Consider the following 23,955-nt stretch of genomic DNA (forward strand, 5'->3'; position numbering starts at 1 on the left):
AGAGCTTATTCATAAAAACCACAAACTGAAAACAACCCCCATGTCCTTCAAAAGATAAATAAACAAAATGTGGTATATCCATACCATGGAATAATATCCAGCAATAAAAAGGAATGAACTACTGACAAGTCAATAACCTGCATGAATTTTAAGAGCATTGTACTGTGTCATAGAAAGCCAGTCTCCAAAGGTGTCCAACTGTTTGACTCCATTTAGACAACATTCTTATGAAGATGAATTGTAGAGATGGGAAACAGAACAGCCATTTGCCAGTGTTCAGGAAAATAGGGAGAGAAGTTGATGACTATAGCCATAAAAATCTAATAATGGGAATCCTTGTGATGGCACTGTTCTGTGTCTTGCCTGTGGTGATGGTCACATGAATCTACAGACATGAAAAAATTAGATATCACCAAATACACATATATACACACAAATGAGTGCATGTAAAACAGGTGATATCTTGTTGGTAGATGATATCAATGTGATTGTCCCAATTGTGATACTGTACTATATTTATGCAAAAGTTCCACTTGGAGGGAAAATGAGTGAAGCGTTCATGGGATGTCTCTGTGTTATTTCTTATAACTGCCTATAATATAGAATGATCTCAAAACATTAAAGTAATTTTAATGAACAAATAAAATTGATATCACATCTCATGGCAAGATGCAAGATCATCATCAGTATTTGCAAATAATATTTAGAAACTAATAATTGTGTCCTTTATTTTCTACCCCCTCCAGATTTTAAAACAAGTTTAAGATGTAGGATAATCAGAGGTAGTAAGATGATTGTTGATGAGGGCTGAGGGTCTCTTTGGGTTCAAGTACCTTCAAACATCTAGAGGATAAGACAAATAACTATCTTTCATCTAAAGTCTAGAGAAGAGATCTCAGTGGCACCACTTAAAGAACCCAATTTGTCCCCTAGAGGTTGATGGACACAGAGAACCAGCGTCTATTTAATGCTTAAATTTTCAATGTAGGAATATGTGTCTGGTTTGCTGCTCTGACAACTGTAGTCAGAGCATTTTCTGCATTATGGGGAAGGCTTCAACATTCCCAGTGTCTGTCAAAGTAATAATGCTGGAGTATTTACTGTGGAGGCATGTGGCACAAATTCAAGAATGAACAGAAGATAGCTAGGCCTAATAGTGAATACTCAGCAGAAAAAAGAAGAGTGCTAGGTGACCCATCAAAATGGAAGTACATCTGGCTTCATCAAGTCAACTGCAGGTGAAAGATTCCAGGAATGGGGGCTGTCCTCCAAATCACAGTAGCTTCTAATACCTATAAAATCTAAATGTTAAACTATCATTTCTGTTCATCAATTAAGAATTTTCAGCTGAGTGCAGTGACTCACACTTGTAATCCCAATGCTCTGGGAGGCTGAGGCAGGCAGATCTCTTGAGCCTAGAAGTTTCAGACCATTCTGGGCAACATAGTGAAACGCTTTCTCACAAAAAATACAAAAATGAGCTGGGCATGGTGATGTGGGCCTGTAGTCCCAGCTATTCTGGAGGCTGAGGCAGGAGGATCACCTGACCTAGGGAGGTCAAGGCCACAGTGTGTAGTGATGGCACCACTGCACTCCAGCCTAGAAGACAGAATGAGACCCTGTCTCAGAGAGAGAGAGAAAAAAATAATTTTCTTTGCATCTTTCTCCCCTAAAAATACATTGTGCTGTTAGATCATGTACCCATTTGTTCATCAATAATTTTCTCTGGTCTGGCCCTGGCTTGTTCTATACTGCAGGGACTTTCATTTCCCAGGATCTCTTGACCACTATTATTTTGGTTCTGATATGTACCTATTGTCTTTCTGTAGACATATATGGGGCGGGGGCGGGAACACAGGTAAAACATACATTAAAAAGCATCAAAATATACTGATGAAAGGTGCCGTAAACCATTCAGCATACATGACCCTAGGCACATGATAACCAGAGGAATTTAGCTGAAAAATCCAACTCAACATGATTCCCCTGCGCCTTTTTTTTTTTTAAATAAATTCCACAAAGTGTGTTAGTAAGAAAAGCATTGACAGTCTTATCCCAGCTCCCACACTCATGGTAGAAATCAAAAATGAGATTTTTAAAATTAATAACACTTAATAGCAAATAGTTAACATTTAAGTCCTTACTTGGTTTTTAAAATAGAATTTGGAAATATGTTATCAAAAGTGAGTGCACACAATAAATAGAAAATTGAGGTAATGCACAGTGATGGAAATGCATCAACCAGCTTGTGGTCATCTGTTGCCTAATGTAGCAGACAAAGTTTGTCACACAATTAGCATTAATGAAAGAGCAACCTAAATCCCCGGGAGAGAACTGGAGACTACTAGCAAAGTAGCTTAGCACTCTGGATCAACTCCCAAAAATATTTACTGTTGTTTCTCTGCCAGCTAACCTCTATGCTATAGAATTCTATAGCATAGAATTCTATTTTGATTAATTTATAGAGTTTTGAGTGTGTATGTTAATATAGCATTTTTAGTGGTTGCTGTAAGCATTACATTATATTTGCAGAATTTACGACAGTTTACTTGAATTTACCGGGATTTTACCAGTGTAAGCGATGTATATATCATTACCTCGTTTCACCCAACTTTAGACTCCCCCATGAATATAATTGTCTTTAATATTTACCCTAACTACATTGAGACTCACACCAGACTATGTCATAACTTTTCCTTCCGCAAACCGGTAGACTCTGAGAAGGGTTTAGAGTTGCTTCTCAGATGCTAATCCTAGGCGTGCAAAACCAAGGATTCTCCCCAAATTGGATGAACTGAGGAAAATATTAAGGAAATTCATAGGCAAGGTGCATCAATAATGACTTAGATGGATTTTTACTTACCTGCAGCAGTTGGCACTGGGTCAGATTTATCAATTATTTTATTTAGAAAAAAATCGTTGCATTCCTCCTATTGCAAATTCACACTTAATTCAGAATTAAGTTCACAATGCTAAAATTTCTTTTCAAAAATATTCAATTGATTTTACAGAATTAGTAGTTGGCATTAGTAGTGTGAGTGTTCAGCTCACATTGCAAACTTACTCATCCCCAGCTATTTCTCTGCCCCACAGCAGGAGCTGCACTAATTGTTTTCTATAATGTGATATTTGCCACCCTCCCAGACAGTGGTCTGCAAACTTAGCTGCTCGCTAGAAGCACCTGAAGAACTTAAAAATCCTGATGCCCTAGCCTCAACCCGAGAGATTCAAATTTAATTAGATACAATAATTTCTAAAATTCCCTAAACTCATCTAATGTACTGCCAAGGTACCCTACTGGCATGTGCTCTGACCCGAGGCAATGAGAACCCTCAGGGAATCTGACTTAGGACAAGACAGAGAGAAGGATTTGTTCATTTCTGTGAGCTGGGTCTTAAGTTGTTGAATAATAAGAATCAAGTGATGAACAAGAGAAGCAAGTGTGTCTGCATGAGAGGAGAAAGAAGCAGAGTCACTGAAAGGAGCAGAAAGGTGAAGGTAGAAGAAGGTCCTTGGTCCCTGGTCCCAGGGGTCTGACTGCATTCTTGTCTTGGGGTCCATGTGTACCTCTCTTGTTTTTATAACAATTTTCTTTGCTCTTTAATCTTGCAGAAGTTTGTTTTTATTATATCCCACCAGAAGAGTCCTAACTGATCAAATTGTTCAGCTCAAAATCTCCAGCTCATTAGTCTCTAAATGTAAATGATACCACTACAAATGTCACTCATTACCTAAATCACTCAGTTGGCATTTAGGGACTTATGCTCTGTGTTCTTTGAATCAGAGCATGTTCTAAAATGTTCTTTGAATCATTTTAAGCCATTACTTACTCTATAGATACATCAATGCTGGAGGATAAAGATGAAATATTGTATATCTGTATTCAATAGTCTAAAGATATCAGGAACTTTTGTTTGTTGATAACTTTCTTTTGGTCTGTAATTAAACAGGCTGCTTACCTTAAAATAACATTTGTGATCATTGGTAAGAATGTGTGATTGAAATAAATGGGCAAACATGAAAAAAAAAACAAAAAAAAACTAGTAGGATATTTTACATAGGGGAAAATATACCTTTCCTTTTTCTCAATTCCTACTCAATTGCCTGACTCCCAAATCATCTGTGTTCTTTAGAAGGTTAAAGTATAAAATGGGTCACTAGATTGTTACCATCTAGTGGAAAGGTGTCTATGGCAATACCATTTTAATACCAGTTCTAATTCCACTACAGAGCACACACACACACAAAAAAAACTCAATGAATCTTATTTTCCTGAAAGTAAGATTCCTTATTCCAACAAAATTATAAGCTTTCAACTTCAGTCATTACAACATCTAGTGCAATGCTTCATGTAGAATGGAGGCTTTGTTCATGAATCTGCTTAAATGAATAAATGAGGATCACTCGGCTTTTATATATCAGTCGTACATAGTAAAGATAAATGTTACCACCAAGCCTGCACATGAGGAAAAGATATTTTTACAAGGCAATTTACAACAGCTTTTTGATTCTATTAAATCTCTATTTCCCATATTTAAAAAATGCAGTCCATATAACTTATTTATAAGATACTCTCTCCTAGTAATAAATAGCTTTTGTGAACATTATAAATTTGCTAGTCTCAATGAAAACACATAGGGGCAAACCTAAATTATCATTGAGTTCCACTAACATCCAGAGACTGCATGATTTTCTAGTGCTAGTCTTACTGACATAAACATATGATGATAGATGACAAAAATGTGCTTGCAATGGTCGCATAAACATTTTAGGTTTTATTAGGGAAAAATTGTAATTTGTTAATATATTGTTTCAACAATTCATTAAAATCATCCCTTTAGACAGAAAAAATCATTTTCTATTCTCTTGGGAATGTTTAGAATATTCACAGGGATAGCAACCTATTTCTTCAAATGCTGCACTTTTGATTGATTAAAATGTTTCTATATTATTAAAGGATACTTTAATTTCAAAGTTTCTAAAGGCATTTTTTCCGTTGATAGAGATCAAAAGCAAAACACTGAGTTAGAGTTACAAATCTCCACTCATAGATATGGGAATAATATATTTTGTTCCATCAACATGTCTACTTTACATTATTCAGCACAAAGCTTTGTGAAATAAGAATCATGGGAATATAAGAATATAAAGAAAAAAGGTACAAATAACAGCTTCATAAACTGAGAAATGTACATAAATAAATCATGTATATGTGGGCAGTTTGCTTAGCTGGCAAGAAACAAAATATGGAAAATCTGCTTGTTAAACAATAACTACAGAGTGTGCTTTTATGATGTTTTTCACCACAGTAATTCATATTAGAGATAGAAGCAGTTGCATGTTAAATAAAATCATTGAGCATTGTTCCCCCTGCATTGCAAAGAGCTGACTTATGTTGTTTTTAGATGCCTCCCATTAGAAAGTAAATATTCCTTCAATGCTATGCATTTCACAAAATTTAATAAAGGCGAACTGTAAATAAAGTCACAGGGAGATTTCAGACAGTTTTATTAGGAGATTGTTGAAAAGAAAAAGAAAATTAAATACAATAACAGTAAACGTGGTTCTCACATTGAAACCAGGCTCAAATAACTAGGCTACCATAGAAAAATTTCCAATTCTTGCATTATGATGTAAAAACAGATTTTTGTACAGATTTTGTACAACAAAATTCGTAATAACCTTTTATCATTTTTAGAAAACTTTAAATATATAGATAAAAATAGACAATTTTCATAGGTCCTACATGAAGATGAGTATGTTCTGTTCCAAGGGCTTGCATAGAGCGCAAATGTGGTTATAATACAGAACAACTAGACATTAATATTTTTAGGGTTACAAAAGCATGGAAATCATAAAATGGGCACATTTTACTTGTTTATGCCAAAACGCAAATTTCCAAACCAACCTGTATAACTAAAAAAGGGCAAAAATTAAGTTACAGACTTACAATAACATTTCATGAATTGTAATATTTACATGTTAGTAAGAGTCTCTCTTAACACATAGCTGATAGCTTTTTTCTTTAATCCTTGCTAAAATTTCCTTTTATTTCAAACCAAACACTAAAGCATTCTCAAAGGTCTTCAAAGTATGTATTTTAAAACTATTTAATCCACGTAACAGGTGACTCTATGCCAGGAGCAGAGCAATGGCTGATTCTACTACACATGTAAGTTGTAGACTTTTTAGAAAATCTTTCAAAAAATGTATGATGCAAAAGCTTGACACAGGTCCATTCAATTTTAAGTGTTTTAATCCTTTAAAGACTGCATATAGGGAAACAAAATACATAGAACTAGGAAGAGAATCTCTTGTGTTCAAACAACAAAAGATGGTTATGGAAGAACTATGCTTAGAAAATCAAGTTTCTACAAAGCATTTAGTAACAATACTTTAAATAAAAACAATGCTCCCTTTGCAAGTAAGCTAAAAATAGGAACTGTACATATAACCTTTTTATGGTATTAAAAAAATGAACTTAGCGGGTTAATAGTGAGCTACACAAAAGAATTACGTTCCAGTATTGCAAGGAAGACCTAAAAGGTATAGAAGCGTAATGCCAGAGTATCTATAATGTTAATTTTTTCTTAAGTAATTAATACCCAATCAGAACTATATTTAAACATTTTAAGCTAGTTTTCTTAGACATTGAAGATTTTGCTGTTTTATGGTAATAAATAATGTTATGATCATACAATTTTAAGTTGACAGAAAAATCATAAAATGTACAGTGACTACACTGATTCATATCAGTCTTTAAAGGTGTAATTCCAGATATGCAAAAAATAAAGGGAAGGTAACTTTAGCATGTGATAAGCACTGTTTGCTGCTTTACTTCCAGTTATCTGCACAAAAGTGAAAACACATACTGTAACTTTCAAAAAGACAGTGAAAATAACACATAGCCACCCTTCCCTCTGACCAGGGTGGGAAGCACAGCACATTTTAACTTTATCACTCAGCGCTACATGGTATTGGACTGGTACATCAAGGTTTGTTAGGTTTTGTTTTCAGCAACATTAACATAATATGACATTAACATATAAAAATATTTCTGGTGTTTTGATTTGCGTTCAGCCACGATCCACCCAATAGTGCAGCTTGGAGCACTAACTAGGGTTCAATATACAAATAAAAGTGGCTGACAGAGTTTTGATGTCACCAGATGCTTAAGATCTCATTCATTAATACTGTGACTCCAGACAAATATTTACATGCCTGCATGCGTTAAAACCAGAAAGACGTCTTTCTGACCAACAGGGTGACAAAACATATTTTCTAAAATTTTCATTTTCCTAAACTCTAGTATACTACTGCATACATAATACCTTCCTTGTGTGTTTTATGTTTATATACTGTACATATGACCAACGGTTTGAATAAGAAGCAACATTAATATCTTTAATTCTATATACCACTACCAGTTTGGAATGAAAACATGTTACATTTTATATGTTTTTTACTTTAAGAAAAAAAGAACTTCAGTGAAACCTTTTGGCTTATATTCAATGCTTCTTTTCAGATATGCAAAACGTTATTTCATTGGGTTGCTCTTAACATCCATTTGTTGGTCTTTTGGAAAGTATGTAAAAAAAAAAATCTTCAGGAGAAAACCCACAATTAGAGAGTTTGAAATTGAATGTAACAGAATATCACTCTTTATTCTTTTTTCAAGAATCCTCTATGCCCCCTACAAGTTCATTCCAAGTGTTCTTGCTGGTTTCTGGGGGACATAATTCTGTAAGTTTGGATAACCACTGCTACAAGAGTCTCTTGATGTGCTCAGATACAGAATTTTCAGAAGAGGAAATGGTTCATTCCATTAGAAAAAAACAAAGCTAGGTCTTATTCAGACCTTCCTTTAACTCTGTATACAATTGTCCAGCAGCAAGTTGCAGTTATTAACTGTAAGAAGTTTGATACTTGTACATTTACAAACATTCTCAGGTCTCTGGTATGAACCACAGGTGAAAATCAATGGAGGAAACTTTTTTTTTTTTTTTGTAGAATACTTAAACTTTTAAAGAACATTAATACATAAAATTCGGGAAGTTCCCTTAAACGGACTTTATTTTTTCTGAACCTTCCCATGATGAATGTCTGACTGCAAAGTTCTTTTCTCTAACATGGATTTCTTCAACAGGAAATATTCAGTACATGACAGTAGTTTTCAAATACAGTCTTCCATCTAGAAATGAACAGTAAAAAAATAATTAATGACATGGCATTTGGGGTACAAATGTGCATGTAAAATGATGTAACGATATAAAATTTGTAGTTTTTATTAGATCTTTACTTGGTTAGGAAGTAACATTTTCCACATCTCAAAGTTAATTTCATAATTACATTGAGTTTATGTGACTGAAAAGAGTACAGCATTTCTACTTCTCATAAATATATATTTGCTATTTTGATATCAGTTCCAGAGCACTCAGAAAATAGCTAAGAGTATGTGTGTGTATTTTACTGATATGCAAAGTTAGTTGATTTCTGTTGAATAACAATTACTTCCTTCAAGCTTGCAGAACCAGATTTTCTCTGAGTGCACTCAGGTGTATCTCCATCAGGAAAGACTGAACTCCCATCTTACTCTTTAGCAGTGTTGTTAAATATACCATGTAATGTAACTATTGTGCACATTCGTTGCTATTTATATGAAAGCCATCTAGGGTATTTCATCACTATCAATGAACTATAGCCTTTACCCCTTGAAGTGAGATTCATCCAACAATTAAATATTAAAATGTAAACACTGTATATCACTCAACTTTTACTAATGAGCAAACACACAGTTGTTTGAAAAAGTAAGGGTAATCAAATCTTGGAGACATCGAATAAATAAATCCATTTTAATAAAGTACAAATAAGAAACAGGAAATTAAAAATCCAAACCAAAAATAAAACAAAACCAAACATAAGCCTATTTCTCAAACATGTAATACCCTTTAAACTGTCTACTTCCTGGTATGGCCTAAACTTTGTATATATTTGTGTAACGTATGTCTGAAATTCAAATTTTAACACCTACAATAGAAGATAGAATAATCAGAAAAGGAAAGTATTCCAAGCTTTTAAAAGTGTAGATTGCCATGTAAGTGTTTGCAAAATGTCTGGTAACTTGAAGAATTAAAATATAAGAAAACATAAATGACCTATAGTACATTCCGGAAATAAAAAGATAATTTAAATATTTGCGGACCTCACCTTCAACTTTTTTACAAGTATTTGTATACAATCTATAGTGGATATAGTAATTTGTAAGAAACTTAGTATCAGCAATGTTAAATCATTTCATACTTCATAGAAATATTGGTAAACCCAAATTATATATTCCTAATTTTTTTCTATTTTCTATAATCCTTTTTTTAAAAAAACTAATTTTTATGCTAAATAGTACATGCAGATATTATATTTATGGGGTGCATTACATATTTAGATACAGGCATACAATTCATAATAATCACATCAGGGTAAATGGGTAGCTATCAACTCAAACACGGATCCTTTATGTTACAAACAATCCACTCTCAGTTATTTTAAAATGTACAATTAAATTACTAGTAAGTATAGTCTCTTTGTTGTGCTATGAAATGTTAGATTTTATTCATTCATCTTACGTTTTTGTGCCCATTAGCCATCCCCTCTCCCTCCCCACTCTCCCCACTACCCTTCCCTGTCTCCGGCAGCCATCATTCTACTCTCTAACTCCACAAGTTCAATAGTTTTAATTTTTAGCTCGCACAAATAAAGTGAGAACACACAAAGTTTGTCTTTCTGTGCTTGCCTTATTTCACTTAGCATAATAACCTCCAGTTCCACCCATGTTGTTGTAAATGACTGGATCTCATTCTTTTTATGACTGAATAGTACTCCATTGTGTATGTGTCCACCATTTCCTTTATCCATTCATCTGTTGATGGACACTTAAGTTGCTTCCAAATCTTGGCTATTGTGACTAATGCTGCAATAAACATCTTAGCCTCATTTGTAGGGTTGAAATACTACCTCCAGGATGTCATGAAACTGTTTTGCTCATTGATACATCCCAAGCACATAGTACACAGTAGTACCCCCTTATCTGTGGGGGATATGTCCAGACTGCCAGTGGATGCCTGAAACCATGGATAGTACCAAAACTTATACATACATACATACATACCTATGATAAAGTGTAATTTATAAATTAGGCACAGTAAGAGATTAACAACAATCATAGATAATAACGATATAATTATAGATACATCAATAATAGAATAATTATAACATTCTCTAACAAAAGTTGTGTAAATTTAGTATTTCTCTTTCTCTCAAACTACTGTAACATTTTCAAACTCCTGTTGACAATGGGTAACTGAGACTATGAGAAGATAAACTATGGATAAGGAGGGACTACTGTAAGTTTACTAAATATGTGTTAAATGAATGAATGAATCAGACATAGGTCTTTAAAAAGATATATTCATATGGTTTGCACAAAGTAGATATTGAATTATGTATACAAACTATATATATTATTATATGTAATAATATATTATATATATAATCATATATATATAAATGTAGTATATCATTAACATCCCAAATCCACAATTTTCCCTCCACAAAGGCAGGGATGTCTATGAAATTAGCCTCAGACTGACTAAATGCTAATAAGTCATGTCAAATATTAGATGCCTGTCTTAAAATTAATCTAGTTCAACTTTAAGAATAGTAATACTTGAAAGTCTCTAAACAGCCTTAGCTTTTCAGGGCTGGGCATGGTGGCTCGCATCTATAATGCCAGCACTTTGGGAGGCTGAGGTGGGAAGACTGCCTGAGCCCAGGAGTTCGAGACCAGCCTGGACAGCATGGTGAGACCCCATTTTTGTTAAAAAATAATAGCTATTAAATAAACAAATAAAAAAGAATATCCTTATCTTTTCAGTTCAGAAATCATACACCAGGATTTTTCTTAATAGTTGAAACATATAATAATCACAATAAAGATCTGCTCCCTCAAAATACACCTTTGGATATATAGTATGATCTAAGATTAACCAATGAAAACATATTATTAATTTGAGTGAACTCTAATTGTGAGCAACTACTTAAAGACATGTACAAAGTGTGTCAAATATTCTCTGTAGATTCGTAGTCTTCAGGATTTCACCTCTTTGGCCCCTGTCATTTCTCGCTGCTACTAAGTATTACTATAGTTCAGCAGTAGACATTGTGGTATTAAATAAAGATTGGAACCTCCTAAATCAGGCATTAATCAAATACTAGTGCCAAGGACATATAATTTAGGTAGAAATTTATTTCTAATTAAGGATATTGTAGTACCCTATTGACATATTGTGAAATATTTATTGGTTTTTCATGGAATATGGCCTGATTTCTTCTCTTTGCTTAATTGCACTCACTTGTGGGACCAAACTGTGTTTTACTCAGTTACATTATATGAGTAATACATACTTATTTGTGGTTTTAGCATAGCAGGAGTTTCAATTACTTACTTTAAAAACAAACCAAATAAACAATATTATAAAAATAAACAAAATAAAAATTTCTGTCTTTCATATATTTACTACCATCTGGCTAAAAATTGGACCTTGTAAAAGATAATTTTGATTCCAATGATTTCTATTACATAAAGCAACACTGATTTGTTTAAAAATCTAGTAATACAGAATACAGAAATATCCAAAAAAATAGAGTGTTGATACTTTTGCCAAGCTTTCTAATTCTTAATTCCTTAATTTATTTATCCCTACTTAGCTTTTTCAATTGTCTAATTATTTCTAGCATGTATTCAATTATATTGAGATTGTCATTTCCATTCTCATTTTTTTAAAAAATACACAATCTTTCCTACAATTAAAGAGGGGGAAGCGAGACCTTCTCCACTTCCCCAGAATTCAAATTTTGTTTACCTAAGTCCTTACAAACTTTATAAAAAGTAATAATTTCCTCAAAAGTAGCATTTCAGTGCCCACTGTGGATCTCTTGTCTCTGTACAATGAAGAAAAGCAACTCAAGTATTTAATATAGTTTTCTAATCTCTGTGATATCTATAGTATATTAAGTAGAAACAATCTAGAAGCAAAAAATGGATTTATACATATAATCCATTAAGTATGAATAATTGTTTAAAAGACCCATATTTACATTAACTAGCCAAATTTTTCTCCATGGTCTACAAAGTGGTACCTAATTGGTGCTGCTTTTCCTCTTCAATCTTATCTTTTATTTCTCTCCCCTATGTTTAGTGGCCTCTCCATTCTATAACACACCAAACTCTATACTGTGTTGGAATGTTCAAGCCTGTTCCTTCCTTCAAGGAGCCTAGAATACAAGTACGCCCTCTCTCCCCACTTCCTCTTCTGCTGCCTCTTATTGAACTTCTCTAAAAAGAGCCCCACTAATTACTCCTCAATAATAGCACCCTAAGCATTACTGAATAGCACTTATCTCAATGTGAAGTCATATAAAGTGAGCCTCCCCCACAATAAGCCCCGTGGAAGAGGCAGCTGTCTCTCTTTCTGCCAGTATTAGAATGAGAAGGCTTCAGCATGATGCTTGCATTAAAAGCTTTAGTGTGGCCTCAAATGTTAAACTTTCGAAGACAGAAATTCTTTAATATGCCTATGTAATAAAAATTATTAGCATGTTAGAATTTTTTTATCTAAAACTAAATGTTTTAAATAAAACTCTTTTGAATTTGTAAAATATATGCATAGTATTTCATAAGCATCTTCACCATGGATCCTATATAAAAATACATACATTATGTGCTCAGTATCTGATCTGCTGTAATTCTACTTTTAATAAATATGTCAGCTATTAAATTTTTGACTAATGTTCCTAACAGATGGACAAATGTATCAGTCATTAAAGATGTCAGCTATAAAGTAGATCCCACCTGTTACAGTCAGGTATTTCTCTATGATTAAATAATTATGAGACATCAGAGATCCTCTTCTTTAGAATCCACTGGAGGCAGAAATCCACAGACAGACCCTGGAAGAGTGACTAACTCTTTCTTTTCATTTACAGACCCTTACTTTAAAAACAGTTCCAATCATATAATTTTGTCATCTTTATTAAAACATACTTGTAGGCCATTAAAAGTCTGTAGGAATAAAATTTTAAATGAATGTTATAATGTTCTAGAGAAGTTATATTGGCCCCGCAACCCACAGTAAATAGTCACATATGGACATACCCAGAGAACTAACAACTGGTTTCTGAATTATGGGGCTGTGGTTCTAAATCAACCTTCTGTTAACAACCACCTGAATGAAAGGCACTGGCAAAAGTGCTAGGAAGGATATATGGTCCTATAATTCAAACTGTGCTGTGTCTGTATGTTATATAATAATGGTCCCAATATTCTCTCCTTTCCTGACTCAACAAACAGCAAGACAAGTCATGGGCCATGGAGAAGACTTTGCAAAAACAAGCTGCAGAAGAGAGAATATTGGAATCCCTGGAGTGTTTCCATGGCTGAGGCCTAATTATTCAGAGGTGTGCTGTTTATATCTGGAAACTCAGAAGGTTTATTCACATGTTTTGTTTTAAGTATTACTCATTGTACATCATACTTACACTCTAACTAGATAATCTCACTCCTGCCCACCATTTCCTACATTGTCTTTAGTTCTTTCTGCATGTGTTTGACACAGAAAAAAAATATATTTCATGTTTGTTCCTCATGCTGAGCCAAGTTTAGCAGCCAATTATTCCTCGATACCTCAAATGGGTGAAAGCTTTACATTAAGATCAAATAAACTGGCAATAATAATCAGTATCAGTAAAGCTAATATTTTCTGAGTACCTGTGTTGTTCAAGGTGTTACATCGATTTTAAGTCTAAACTTCCCACCAACTCAAGAAATGAATGCCTTTTACAAATAAGACTTTTAAGGCATAAAGAGGTTAAGTATCTTGCACATTTTCGCGGAGCTGGCAAATGTTTTTGACATTTCTGTGAATTCAAATTTCATGTCCCTTCCACTCTATCACTTTTTCTCTAATAAGCAACTGGATTGTCCCTGGAAAAAATACGGTGTCTCTGACACACAGAATTATGGGACTGACTCCTAAACTCTTCAGTATCATTTGTCTCGCTGTCTTGTGAATCTGTTCTTTGCCTTCCTCCCAGGAGCAGGGCTTCTCTTTAGTCTGTAAAGCCTCAATTGGACAATCTGAAATCAGAACTAGAATTCTTACAGCCTAGTTTCAAAGAAAATACCTTCGCTTAACACAATGATTATTTGCTTTTGTATGGGAGGTTGATATGACAGAAAAATCATCAAGCTAAACTTTGTGCATGGGAGTACTTAATTAAAAAGTCTATTCTAATTAAAAGCATTTGGGAGTCGGGGTTGAGAGAAACTATTTAAATTACAAATTCCTAATAGTTTCAAAGTTCATTGTGATTTGATGCTTACAGCTATAATTTGGTGTATAAGAAAGTATCTCTTGTCTAAGAAAGCATTTGCTATATAAGAAGGATAACTGAATAGTTTATTATGGCTGTGAATTTTTGTATGCTGTTTGTTACTGTGCAGATTTAGATGTACAGATAATAAAGAAAAACTTGTAAATTATTTGTAAAAATGTATCTCGGATTTTAATACTACAGTGGAAAAATCAAATCAGACCCAATAAGTATATAGATTTTACATATTTTATTTACTGTGTCTGAGGAGAGAGACAGAATTCTATCTCACAATTTCTAGTTTTGTATTCATGCATTAAATTTAATATTTGGTTTAATATTTTTGACTGTATTGTTATATGAAATTATTCCTAATGTCTAATACATATAGACAGATGCAGAATTTAGCCTTTATTCCATATATTAAAACTAGAGTATTGAATAGATTGATCATTTATTTTAAAAACTAATGAAGTTGTTTAACACCACTCACATTATATGACAAGCTTTTATATCAGAAGATGACACATAAATTAATACAATTTCAAACTGACACCAAAAAATACAATTTGTTCACTGTGAAAATCATGTAAAATCATTAACAATAGAGTATGCCTGTGAAAGTTATCACACAATGTGCAAACAGATTTCAACTCCAGTTTTGAAAAGAACTCCCTCACAAACATCCTCAAGGATTCCTTACACGTCTTTCACACAAAGGACTTAATAAATTGCATTTTCTGTTAGGAAGTAGCTTTATTAAACATGTGATCTATTTGTTCAAAACTTATATCTGGGCACCTGTAATCTAGTGATATTTGCTGCTTTCACAAAACAGTTGTACATGCACATGCTTCACTCTTCCAGAGCTGAGGAAAATATTAACACAGCAGAGGGCAAACATATCACATCACATGTCCAGAAAGTTTAATATTTACCTAAAGAATCTGAGGTTAATATAAAATATAGTAGCCATGAGTCTCTCTCAACATAATGTCTTAATCATGTGAAGTAAAGGAAACCAAAACAAGTGATGAAAACAAATGTTAATGATTCATGTGATATTTGATAAGACAACGAAAGGAAGTCAAAATAAAAGCAAACAAACAGGAACAGATGGGAAGGATCTTTGTCAAGTCATAACCCCTCTTCTAAAATCCCCAAAGGAAGAAGCTAATTAAAGAAAATATTGTTTCTTGCTTTTTTTATAATTTTATATTTAGAGTAAGAACATTCTGCTACTGCTAGGCAAAAAAGCAGAGACACAAAGTCTACAGTAGACATGAGAAATATTTTAAGAGAGACTGATGTTCTGCACAGGCCCATTAATAAGAGGATACTGAGTAATTATCAGTTCTTCTCATGAAATGCAGATAATAACAGTGCAAGTGATTTCCAGACGTTTGAAGACTAACATATTCAAGGCGGTGTTTAAATATAATTAAAAGGTAAAAAACTGAAAAAGTAGTAAAGATTCTGTTTTTTTATTTTTTATTTTATTTTATTTTTTAAATTGAAAGTTGTAACTGGGAACCTGAGGCCTACAGAGCTGGCTCCAGGTGAGAGAGGACTAGACATCAGATTAGGCCTCATATCCTTTTTATGTGCTTTTTCCATTAGCACTGGGTGGTGTTCTAGACAATAAGCAAAGACTGTGTGCAGGAAAGCACAACAACTAGGGTACTTTGTCTGTACACTCAAGGTATATCACAATAACAAATAGGTAATGAAGTGGCCGGGCGTGATGGCTCATGCCTGTAATCCCAGCACTTTTGGAGGCCGAGGTGGGTGGGCTGCCTGAGGTCAGGAGTTTGAGACCAGCAAAACCCTGTCTCTATTAAAAATGCAAAAATTAGTGGAGCATGCTGGTACGCCTGTGATCCCAGCTATTCAGGAGGCTGAGGCAGAAGAGTTGCTTGGACCTGGGAGGCGGAGGTTGCAGAGGGCCAAGATCACAACACTGCACTCCAGCCTGGGCAACAAAGTGAGACTCTGTCTCAAAAAAAGAAAAAAAAGAAAAGAAATAGGTAACGAATTACATAATAAGCCAACATGGCATCATTTAGTTGAAATCAGAGTAGAAAAGGTGTCTTATTTAAAAAAGGGCTAGTATACTCATGTTCTCACTCATAAGTGGAAGTTGAACAATGAGAATACATGGACACAGGGAAGAGAACATCACACACAGGGACCTTTCAGGGGGTGGCAGAGAAGGGGAGAGAGAGCATTAGGACAAATACCTAATGCATGTGGGGCTTGAAACCTAGATGATGGGTTGATGATGGGTTTAAACCTAGATGATGGTGGCAAACCACCTTGGCATATGTATACCTATGTAACAATCCTGCGTGTTCTGCACATGTATCCCAAAACTTGAAGTAAAATAATTTAGTGCATCATTTTTTTAAAAAAAAAAGAAGGCTGGTATGAAGTAAAGTTCTTGATTGTAGCTAATAATGAAGACCAAAAAATTATAATCACGAATTGTTTTTATATATTTATTTTTTCAGTTCTCTTAAATTAAAAATGTACATGAGAAAACACAGGTTAGCTGAAAACATTTCTGAGAACAAGAGATCATCTAAAACTGTAAACACAGTTTGATAAGGTACAGGTTTATCTCATTTTATTTTGCTTCATTTTATTGTAGGAAACAATGTGTTTTTTACAAGTCGAAGGTTTGTGACAACTCTGCACTGCACAAGTGCCCATGTAATGTTGCTGTGTCACATTTTGGTAATTCTCACGGTATTTCCAACTTTTTCATTATTATTATACCTGTTACAGTGATCTGTGATCAATGACCTTTGATATTACTATTTTAAATGTTTTGGGGCTCCATGAACTGTGCCCATATACGACAATGAACATAATAAATATTGTGTGTGTTCTGACTGTTCTACCAACAATTGATCACCCCATCTCTCCCCGACTCCATGGGGCTCCGTATTCCCTGAGTCACAACAATACTGAAATTAAGTCAATTAATAATCTTACCATGCTCTCAAATGAAAGGAAGAGTTGCATGTCTCTCGCTCCAAATCAAAAGCTGGAAATTATTTAGCTTAGTGAGGAAGGCATGTCAAAGTTCCAGAGAGGCCAAAAGCTAGGCCTCTTGCACAGTTAGCCAAACTATGAATGCAAAGAAAAAGTTCTTGAAGGATATGGAAAGCTACTCCAGTGGACACACAAATAACAGAAAAGCAAAACAGCCTTCCTGCTGATTGAAGAAAATCTAAGTGTTCTGGATAAAAGATCAAACCAACCACATTCCCTTAAGCCAAAACCTAATCCAGAGGAAAGCCCTAACTTCATTCTGTTCTAAGAAGGCTAAGAGAAATGAGAAAGCTGCAGAAGAAAAGTTTGAAGATAGCAAGGTTAGTTTATAAGGTTTAAGAAAGACACCATCTCCATATCATAAAATGCAAGATGAGGCAGAAAGTACTGATACAGAAGCTGCAGCAGGTTATCTAGAAGATTTAGCTAACATCACTATTAAAAAAAGCTATGCTAAACAACAGATTTTCAATGTACACAAAGCAGACTTCTTTTGGAAGAAGCTATGTCATCTAGGACTTTCATAGCTAGATAGAAGTCAATGCCTGGCTTCAAAGTTTCAAAGGACAGGCCAACTCTCTTATTAGGGCCTAATGCAACAGGTGACTTTAAGTTGAAGTCAGTGCTCATTTACTATTCTGAAAAACCTAGGGCCCTTAATAATTATGTCACCCTATTCAGCCTGTGCGCTATAAATGAAAAAACAAAATCAGGATGACAAGACATCTGTTTACAGCATGGATTACTGAATATTTCAAGCCCACTGTTCAGCTATACTGTTAAGGAAAAAAAATCCTTTTATAATAGTATTGCTCGCTGACAATATAGGGTCACTGAAGAACTCTGTACAAGAAAAATAATGTTTTCATGCCTGCTGACACAACATCAATTTTTCAGCCCATAGACCAAGAAGTCCCTGGGCTTTCAAGCCTTATTATGTAAGAAATATATTTTGTAAGACTATAGCTGTCACAGATAGTGATTCCTCTGATGGGTCTGGGAAAAGTACCTTAAAAACCTTCTGGAAAGGAGGTTCTACATGCCATTAAGAACATGTTTAATTTATGGAAGGAAGTCAAAATATAAACATTAACAGGAGTATGGGGGAAGTTGATTCAAACCTTCATAGATGAGTTTGAGGGGTTCAAGACTGCAATGGAGAAAGTAATGCAGAAGTACTGGAAATAGCAAGAGAATTAGAATTTCAAGTGGAGCCTGAAAATGTGATTGAATTGCTACAATCTCATGATAAAACTTTAATGGGTGAGAATTTGCTTCCTACAGATGAGCAAAGAAAGTGGTTTCTTAAGATGGAATGTACTCCTGGTGAAGATGCTGTGAACATTCTTTAAACGACAACAAAGGATGTAGAAATTTCCATAAACTTAGTTAATAAAGCAATAGCAGGTTTCATTCAAGAGAAATGACTCCCCTGAAAAAATTTCTACTGTGGGTAAAATGCTATCAGAAAGTATTGTGTACTGCAGAGATATATACTGTGAAAGGGAGAGCCAATGGATGTGACAAACTTCACTGTTAACTTAGTTTTTAAAAGTGCCACAGCTCACATATCTACCATGGAAGACTATGCAGCCATGAAGAGGGATGAGTTCATGTCCTTTGTAGAGACATAGATGAAGCTGGAAACCATCATTCTCAGTAAACTAACACAAGAACAGAAAAATCAAACACTGCATGTTCTCACTCATAAATGGCAGATGAACAGATGGACATAGGGAAGGGAACATCACACACCAGGGCCTGCCAGAGGGGTGGAGGGCTAAGGAAGGGAGAGCATTAGGAGAAATACCTAATGTAGATGATGGGGTGATGAATGATGGATGCAGCAAACCACCATGGCACGAGTATACCTATGTAACAAACCTGCACATTCTGCACACGTACCCTAGAACTTAAAGCATGTTTTTAAAAAAGTGCCACAGCTATCCCAACCTTCTGCAACCACCACTCTGAATAGTCAGCAGTCATCAATATTGAGAAAAGACCCTCCAGCAGCCAAAAGATTACAACTTGCTGAAGGCTCACATGATTGTTAGCATTTTTTTTTAGCAAGAGAGTATTTTAAATTAAGGTATGTATATTGGTTTTTTAGACATAATGCTATTGCATTGTTAATAGACCGCAATAGAGTATAAACCTAACTTCTATGTGCAGTGGAAAACCAATAATTCATGTGACTTGCTTTACTGTGATATTTGCATTATTGAAGTGGTCTGTAACCAAATCTTCAATACCTTTAAGGTATGCTTATAACTACCTTTTACGACAAGTAGTAAAAATGAAATCCTATTATTTCTACGAAAAGGAACTTTGTTTCAGGCTCCAGGTAAGCACAAGTTATAAGGAGGGACCTGAACTTTGACAATTGGACGTTTTGAAGCAGGTGAAACTCCACTATGAGAATTGTGGAGCTTGAAGGGATCCACACTGGGCAAGCTGATCTGATCACAACATTCTTTCTAAATGTGAAACTAAACTGATCAGCAATTCTCTGAACTCAAGAATGAGAAAAGAAGGCTTTTGAAGATCTACAGATGACTACGGATAATCCTAGCCAGTTTAGAGTTATTTATTCAACTCTGTCCATAGGAAAATACTTTTCTAAGTGGTCAGATCAGCTTACATTATCTCAGTTCCTCCTGGAAGTGACCTTCTTGTTGTCAGTATCTCAAAGAAGAGGCCCTTTGCCTGAATTATAGGTTCAACCATGATGTTGAAATTCCAATGTGGGCAAAGAAGAATTTATTACCAAAGGGAAGCTGATCTCACTGGATATTAACAATATTCTAGTTTGTACTCAAGGAGCTTTTCTAATTGGGGTTAAAATCTGCATCCTGTGGTTCTATAAACTCAAATCTGCTCAAGAACTGAATGTTTTTAAAACTATGTTACCATGACCACAATCAAGCAAAATTAACAAAAAATGATCATCATCATCAGCCACCTATTGTTTGTCTATGCAACAAGGAACAGGCGATTCTATGATTAATGTTAAGAATGCCCTTCGACAAAGTCATTTAGTAATGAATGATTGGCCTAAACTCATGTACACACAGTTTGGATCCCCTATATTGCATTGCTAGAACCTAAATGTTGTTCTTGTCCTATGTACTTGTCATAGGACCCAGACCACCATCTCTCCCAAATTGTCTTCTTACACTGACAAGTATAATGCTTCACTATCCTACAGAAATTGCTGAAAGTCTGGCTATAAATCTCCTTAAAAGCAGACAAAATATCATATTTGTGTATTTCTAGCATCTTGAGCATTGCCTGGTACTTGGAAAGGGCTCAATAAAAATATATGGAAGGAACTATTAAAATTAATGTCACAAAATGAGAAGAAGATGGACATTATGTGGCTCCAGATGTTATGCCCTGGGAAGAACACAACCCCACTGGGATAGCATATTGACTTAGCATACATGACCTAAGCCTAATTCATAAGAAAACATCAGATGCAAAATGAGAAACAATCTATTAAGAAAAGGACTATATATTTCAAAAATGTCAATTTTATAAATTAGTTTTAAAAGGCTAAGAAAATGCTCAAGATTAAAGAGATTAAAGAGAAATGACAACTAAATATAGCACGTGACCCTCATTTAGATACAGTAATGAAGGGAAACAAATGCTATAAAGGACATTATTGGGTCAAATGACAAAATTGGAATTTTGATGTCAGATCAGATCAAAGTATTGTCAATGAAATATTTACTGAGCTGATAAATATACCATGTTTATTTACAAGAGATCATCTTTATTGTTAATAAATACTCCCTGAAATAAATATGGGTTAGATTTTACGTAAAGGGCCATAATACATGCATCTTACTCCTATGTGCTTCGAAAAATATTATGTAGACAGAGAAAATGCTAAAACACGCGGAGGCAAAATGTTAATAATTGATGAATCTTGGTAAAGAATATATGACAGTTTTTACACTGTTTCTGGACTTCTCTCTCTAGAAGTTTTGTTGCTTTTTTGTTTTTGTTTTTTGAGACAGGGTTTCATTCTACCGTCCAGGCTGGAGTGCAGAGGCACTACCTCATCTCACTGCAATCTCCACCTTCTGGGCTCAAGGTGATCTTCCTGCCTCGGCTGCCCAAGTAGCTGGGACTACATGCATGTGCCACCGTGCCTGGCTAATTTGTGTATTTTTAGTAAAGACAGTATTTCACCATGTTGCCCAGGCTGGGCTCAAACTCCTGGGCTCATGCGACCTGCCCGCCTCCGCCTCCCAAACTGCTGGGATTACAGACATGAGTCACTGCACTTAATTTAAATTCTTTTTTCAAATACAAATTTAAAAAAATAGCTTGTCTCAATGAAATATAATTTTAATATGTCAGAAATATCAGATATTTATTAATAACTACTTAAAGATTTACCCTATCTACCATACATATATACTGTTTCACTGGTTTATATGGACAGTGTTCTCATGATAAATATTTTTCCTGCTTAGCAATGAGGTTTGTGAGAAGTCCTATTCAAGTATCAGGTAGCAAACAAATGGTTCATGATTTTCTTAACAGAGTTGTCCAGAAATACCAGGTTTACATTCATGAAACTTACTGGACTGGGTGTGGACATTGGCTAAATTCTAGTCTATTGGTCCACCATGTTTTAATGGCAAATTTACAATTGTAAAGTTTATGAAAGTCTGCTTAACTGTATTACCTGTTACTGAGTTATGACTGCATATGCTAATGTGTATTTGTTAGTATAAGAAATTACTGTTCTGTTTGACTCCATTTGAAGTAAATATTAAATTATCTTTTATAGGTTTATCAAAAATAAAAAGCAGAGCACAGACCCTCTTTAAAGTTTTGTTTTGTTTCTGTAAATAAAGGAAAAAAATTATATTGCTGGAGAAATGCTTTGGTAAAGTATTTGTGTGTGTGTCTTCTAATTAAACATTCATTAGTAAGAAGCAAGAAGCCATCAGAGTGGTTAATGTACCAGCAAGTGAGAATGGGGTACTTTGCACTTAGGTTACCTTGTCCTGATTGGAAGGTGAGACCTCCGGATTTCATCAAAGTGAAAGACAATGACATTTCATTACTTTCTCTATTCTTCTATCCCTTTCTGAGGTAAAGAAGACTAAGAAACAAGGTGGAAGGAAATAATCACATAAGTGTATATCTGATCCTAAGTGATGAATGGACAAATTATACACTATCCTTAATTAAAACAGATAATAGAAGAAAAATGACTTCTTGTTTGATCAAATAAGATGATACAGAGAAGGAAAACATGAATATTTTGATTCATTCCAAGCTGTTATATCTTTTCAGAACTGCAAGAAACAGACAAAATCCTGTGAATAAACTGAGTTTCCAGAATAAATTTATGTGTTATTGCTAAGAAAAAACCAAAGGTGGCAATTAGAAGGGCAGCTCTTGTCAAAGCCTAGTTATTTTCTTCCAAGTTTAGAAGGAAAAAAAAGTCATCCGGATTTTAAAAGTTCAGCATTTTCTACTTTTTTTTTCTATTTTCTACACCATAGCTAATTTGGTACTTTTAATAAACGTTATATTTGTTTAGGGAGGTAATTATGGGTGAATAAAGTTCTACGTCTTTAAAGCCTTATTTAATATAGTTACACAAAACCAAACTGAGATTCCGGCTTAGTGTTCAACTTGACAAATGATAGGTAAACTTTAGTGAAAGAGCTCTCAAAACTTTTCGGTAAATATGAGAGTTTCCTAGCTAAAGCAGTGACACTTTCATGGGGAAATAATTTTTCTTTATGTCTTATCTAAAGAAATAATCAACTGATGTTTAGATGGTATATGGGTGAGAACACTAACATCCTATACAAGAACTATTAAATAAAGTGGCCTCTTTGCACTAAACTTTAACACAGAAGAGATCAGTTCAAAGATGTGCAAAATTATATTGAAAAAAAATGACAGGCAAACAGGCAAGAAAGCACATTGACAGAACTATTATAACTAAAGGAAGAATATGAGAATCAATGGAATGTTTGCCCAGAAATGTAGCCTGAAGAAAGCGGTTAATCACAATGACCAGACAGGGATGAAGTTACTTTCAAAGATGAACATGGACATCTGGTCTATCTTTAGATATATTCTTGAATCCATTAAATATTTGAATATATCGTACTCCTTGTTCTTGTTCCATTCTCACTAGTACCTTGACAGTTTTAGTTTCCGAAGAGCCTTCTATGATAGGCATCCTCTAAGATGGTCCCTTAGAGGCAGGAGTGCCCCTGCCTCCTATAATTATAGCTGTACGTGATACCGTCTCCTTAAGTGTGGGTTGTACCTAGTGACTTGCTTCTAATGAAGAGACTATGGTAAAAACGATGGGATGTCACTTTCAAGATTAGGTTCTAAAAAGACTGTAACTTCCAAGTTGCAGGCACACACTTCTTCCCCAGATCTTTTCACCTGCTTGATCTGATGAAGCAGGCTGCCATGTAT

At 34.5% G+C, this 23,955-nt stretch overlaps 1 protein-coding gene across 5 annotated transcripts in view; it reads right to left on the reverse strand.

The window, feature by feature from the left end:
• Positions 1-5,491: 5,491 nt before the first annotated feature.
• Positions 5,492-23,955, reverse strand: part of DACH1 (dachshund family transcription factor 1) — a 433,595-nt gene continuing 415,131 nt past the window's right edge. For 3 of the 5 annotated variants that reach the window (XM_032277267.1, XM_032277265.1, XM_032277268.1), the window contains 2 exons: positions 22,506-22,609; positions 5,492-8,191 (listed from right to left, as the gene is read on the reverse strand). In XM_032277267.1, coding sequence (XP_032133158.1) covers positions 22,542-22,609 — 68 coding nt within the window. In that variant the 3' untranslated portion in view covers positions 5,492-8,191; positions 22,506-22,541. The remainder of the gene's footprint in view (positions 8,192-22,505; positions 22,610-23,955) is intronic. The other 2 variants (XM_032277266.1, XM_032277269.1) reach the window with 1 other exon arrangement.

The sequence above is a fragment of the Sapajus apella genome, unplaced genomic scaffold (assembly GCF_009761245.1).
Source record: "Sapajus apella isolate SASKATOON/1434 unplaced genomic scaffold, GSC_monkey_1.0 scaffold9, whole genome shotgun sequence".
Lineage (NCBI taxonomy): Eukaryota > Metazoa > Chordata > Mammalia > Primates > Cebidae > Sapajus > Sapajus apella.